The sequence below is a fragment of the Prunus avium genome, chromosome 5, assembly GCF_965620075.1.
Source record: "Prunus avium chromosome 5, drPruAviu1.hap1.1, whole genome shotgun sequence".
Taxonomy (NCBI): domain Eukaryota; kingdom Viridiplantae; phylum Streptophyta; class Magnoliopsida; order Rosales; family Rosaceae; genus Prunus; species Prunus avium.
Genome location: NC_142288.1, coordinates 23680558 through 23683342, shown reverse-complemented (window position 1 = coordinate 23683342; position 2785 = coordinate 23680558). Strand labels below are relative to the sequence as shown.

Sequence of the window (2785 nt, the reverse complement as noted above, 5' to 3'; positions counted from 1 at the left end):
TCTGTGTCACTCGTTCATAATTCAGCATAAACTACCCATTGTACATGGTAAAAGTCATTGCTTCTTCACAAAACTCAAAATTTGATACTTTATCAAATGTCTATGAAAATTTCCAAATAGGGAGAAGACATGTAAAATTAACATGTGTCCAAATTTCATGCAAGAAGTAAACCAACCAAATTTCCATTTCAATTAGCAGTGGACAAAGTAAGAGCTTATCAGTGGACATGAACAAACAAATAAAATAAAACTGCATATAGAAAACTTAACCTGATCATTAGCCTTCATAACAACCGGCCTTTGTATAATACAAACATAAATCATTCGGTAGGTCCGTGCATCCTGTAAAATTCGTCGAATAATGGGTCACTGAGATCTATTGGAGTTGATTCCTCATTGTTCGACGGTGATGTCCTGCATAAACACCAAACACAAGCACATAAAAAATTTAACTATTCAAATTTTAGGTGTTATTATAAATAGTTTTAACATCTTACGGTGTGTTTAAATTTCTTGGGCATTGTCTTCTATCATGACCAATGTCTCCACACTCCCGACAGTGTCGAATCCCTCGCTTCATTGGCTTTTCCTTTGGTCCCGTTACTTGTTTCCACCTTCCTTTGCACCTTACTCTCTTAGGATCTTTCATATATTGTGTTTGAGAGCTGGACCCTCCAACTTCGTTATTACTTGGTCCATCCTTCAACAACTTCAACTTCACCCGCAAACTTTTTAGAGTCTCTGACACTAGCTCACATCCTTCTTCACACATTAATGCATCCTCAACCACATCTGAAGCAAGTCGGGACATTGTACTCCGCTTTATTAAAAGACCAGGATCTGCAGAGTCTTTAATTTCGTTGCCATTTGCATCTGACACCAATCCAGCTTTCGCAGTTTTCTTCCACCTTTTCAAAATATATTTATCAGGCATATATTCAATCTGGTCCCTTCTGAACAATGCTAGGATGTGCTTGTAAATAATCCCAACAAATTCAAATTTTTTGCAGCTACACGATGCGTGGTCAGAATCTTTGACATATACGACTTCTGCCACTCTTGTTTGCCAATTTTTCCTTTCGCTCACATTAAAGACAACTTTTGAAGCATCCTTCCGCTCTTTGGCTGCTTGACATTCCAGCGGCAAAAAAGTCTCGTGCATAGGCTGGAACCCAAGATTCCCTTAAATCAAACATTGAACTTAGCCATTGATGGTCAGTCAAACCAGCCTTTGTAACCACAATATTCCACTTTGCATCAAACTCATCCTTACTGTCAGTATCCCATATGGCTTTCTGAAATTCACGCCAATACTCCTTATAAGCAGAATGTGGTAACTTAACATGGAACTTTGATGTGATGTGCCATATGCAAAGCCGATGAAATGTAGTCGGGAAGGCTATTGAAATCGCTCTGGTGATGGCCGCATCTTGATCTGTAATGATCGTTTTAGGTTTGCCACCTTGCATGGCTTTCTTAAACTCCTCAAACATCCAAATAAACGACTCAGTCGTTTCCTTGCTCAAAAATGTGCATGCTAAGACAATTGTCTGACCATGGTTATTAACTCCCAATATTGGTGCAAATGTCAAGTCGTATCGATTCATGTTGAATGTGGTATCGAATACAACAACATCTCCATACAACCGGTACGCCCGTATAGAACTTGCATCTGCCCAAAAACATCGACTAAACTTGTCTTCGCCATCTCCCTCAATCTTGAAATAAAAAGCCTCATTTTTTTTTTCTGTTCAGCCATAAAATACTCGGTCACTAGTTCAACATCGTGGTTCCTCAGCTTCCCATTCACACTATATTCAAGATTGTAAATATCCTTTTTGATAAAACCGATTTTATCCATTCCTCCGGATTGCACCTCGAAAATACTTACCTACTGATGAATGGGGATATTAACCGAACCCAACTGTTTTGTAAGTACTTTTGTAGAATCCGAAATACGACGGTGTGATCTCAATAAATGCACTCTTTCTGAGGCTGTCATCTTATGATTGTGTCCCTCTGCAAAAAGAGAGATGGCATACTTCTTGCTCCCATTTGTCTTCACAACCACAATCTTAGCTTTGCAATTGCATCTACTTATTCCCCGCTGTCTTTTTCTCTCCCGAGTTTCATATTTCCTGTATGCACCTTGTTTGCAACAAACAAATTCTTTCCTCAAAATCTCTTTCTTATTTGTCCCCCGAAAGCTGGAATGAAGTCGAATACCAAAGCCAGCAAAGAATGCATATCTGTTATAGAAATTATAAGCGAGGTCAAGCGAGTCGAACTTCATCCCAACCGCTGGTGTTTCCTCATTTCTTACTTCAGGAATGTAAACCATCCCATTAGCTGTTACACAGTCATCACTCTCTGAGCCCCCAGACATTTTACCCACATATATTTTTGAACTACTTCTATATCACTGCATAGCAAATATTAATTCATTAATCAATCATTACTGCATTACAACATATCAATGCATTCCACTTACACAAAACATTGCCCAAATTGACACAAAAAAGACGCATAGCCTAGCTTGTTTGTAAGAGCCATTATTACACAAAATTTGATAATAGTTACGTCATCTCTTGTGCAATAATCTGGAAAAAATAACATTAGAACCAACATGTTCAACTAAGAACACAAATGTAATTCAAACCAGCAATTATAGAACTTCTCCCAATATCCTCTCCAAATGCTTACTCCTAATGCCATTAAGCCTAAGTTTAGGATCTTTTATCTACATTTTATAATTTGCCACCCCCACAAAAAATAATCAACTAAA

At 38.1% G+C, this 2785-nt stretch overlaps 2 protein-coding genes across 2 annotated transcripts; both read right to left on the bottom strand.

Annotated features, from left to right (window-relative positions):
• Positions 1–238: 238 nt before the first annotated feature.
• On the bottom strand, positions 239–934 carry LOC148294533 (uncharacterized). Its single transcript, XM_088252915.1, has 2 exons — positions 498–934; positions 239–414 (listed from the first exon to the last, which is right to left on the bottom strand). The coding sequence occupies exons 1-2, from the start codon at positions 932–934 to the stop codon at positions 321–323; spliced, it is 531 nt and encodes a 176-aa protein (XP_088109041.1). The 3' UTR covers positions 239–320.
• Positions 935–1088: 154 nt separating this feature from the next.
• On the bottom strand, positions 1089–2386 carry LOC148294532 (protein FAR1-RELATED SEQUENCE 5-like). The gene is made up of 2 exons (XM_088253791.1): positions 1940–2386; positions 1089–1718 (listed from the first exon to the last, which is right to left on the bottom strand). The coding sequence occupies exons 1-2, from the start codon at positions 2384–2386 to the stop codon at positions 1089–1091; spliced, it is 1077 nt and encodes a 358-aa protein (XP_088109917.1).
• Positions 2387–2785: the final 399 nt, after the last annotated feature.